Raw genomic sequence first — 1,164 nt, forward strand, 5'->3', positions numbered from 1 at the left:
TTTGATGGTCATGGGAAGGATTAAGAGTGTCCAGCCATTAAGCTAGTTAAGGCATAAATAATAAAATTAACCGGAATGTGCGTCTTTTATTAGTGAATCCAGATAGCTCTTGGGCGGGTCTATGCATGTGACCCATCGGTAGCACAGAGCAGGTAACTACTGCAACAGGTTGGGTTTTTTAGACAGAGTATCTCACTTGCCCTGACATCCCCAGGGCTGACTGGCCAGTGATCCCCAGGGTCCCCTTCTCTTCAGCTCTCCAGTTTTGGGATTCTCAGCAGGTATTGCTATGCCTGGGATTACCCACGGGAGTTCTGTGGATCAAATCCAGGCCTTGATGTTCTCAAGGAAAATATTTCACCAGCTGAACTTCCCCCAACCCTGGCCTGGTTATTATGTATAAGGACTTAACTCTGCTTTTTTTTCCCAGGGTAGCACAAGTCCAGAGAAATCTGCCATTGGAAGACAATCTGTTTAAAGCTCATCTCTTTTAGTAAGCGCTATGTGCTTTGCTAGTCTCTTCATGGCTGCCTGCATCTCCTGGTTCCTGAGCGTGTAGATCATGGGGTTTAGCATGGGGGTCAAGACCGTGTAGCTGATGGACACAGCTTTGTCCAAGGGAAAGGGACTGAAGGGCCTGGAATAGATATAGATGCAGGGAATGAAGATCATAGACACCACGATGATGTGGGTGGTGCAGGTGGAGGCCGCCTTCCTCCTTGCCTGCCCTGAGTGTGACCTCAGCATCACCAGGATGACAGTGTAGGAGACCAGAAGGAGGAGGAACCAGATGAGGACCAGCATCCCACTGTTGGAGATCATGAGGAGCTCCAGGAGGGAGGTGTCCGTGCAGGCAAGTCTCAGCACTTGGGGGACATCACAGTAGAAGTTATCCAGGACATTGGGGCCACAGAAGGGCAATGGGAGTATCAGAGACAACTGGACAATGGAATGAGCAAAGCCTCCTACCCAGGCAGCCACCACCAGCCCCATGCACAGCCTGGTGTTCATGATGGAGACGTAGTGGAGGGGCCGGGAGATGGCTATGTAGCGGTCATAGGCCATCACTGAGAGGAAGAAGACTGTCCCACCTCCCAGAAGGTGGAAGAAGAAGATTTGTGCCATGCAGCCTCGGTAGGAGATGGTCTTCTTCTCAGAGAGGAA

At 50.8% G+C, this 1,164-nt stretch overlaps 1 protein-coding gene across 1 annotated transcript; it reads right to left on the bottom strand.

The window, feature by feature from the left end:
* Positions 1 to 437: 437 nt before the first annotated feature.
* On the bottom strand, positions 438 to 1,158 carry LOC114615986 (olfactory receptor 4D1). The gene has a single exon (XM_028761553.1). It carries the CDS (start codon positions 1,123 to 1,125, stop codon positions 475 to 477), a length of 651 nt encoding a protein of 216 aa, XP_028617386.1. The 5' UTR covers positions 1,126 to 1,158; the 3' UTR covers positions 438 to 474.
* Positions 1,159 to 1,164: the final 6 nt, after the last annotated feature.

The sequence above is a fragment of the Grammomys surdaster genome, unplaced genomic scaffold (assembly GCF_004785775.1).
Source record: "Grammomys surdaster isolate TR1022 unplaced genomic scaffold, NIH_TR_1.0 217375, whole genome shotgun sequence".
In the NCBI taxonomy this organism is placed as follows: Eukaryota; Metazoa; Chordata; class Mammalia; order Rodentia; family Muridae; genus Grammomys; species Grammomys surdaster.

Bases quoted from the DNA above. Each gene is read 5' to 3' on its own strand.
- LOC114615986 (XM_028761553.1), bottom strand. From the start codon at position 1,125: ATGGCACAAATCTTCTTCTTCCACCTTCTGGGAGGTGGGACAGTCTTC.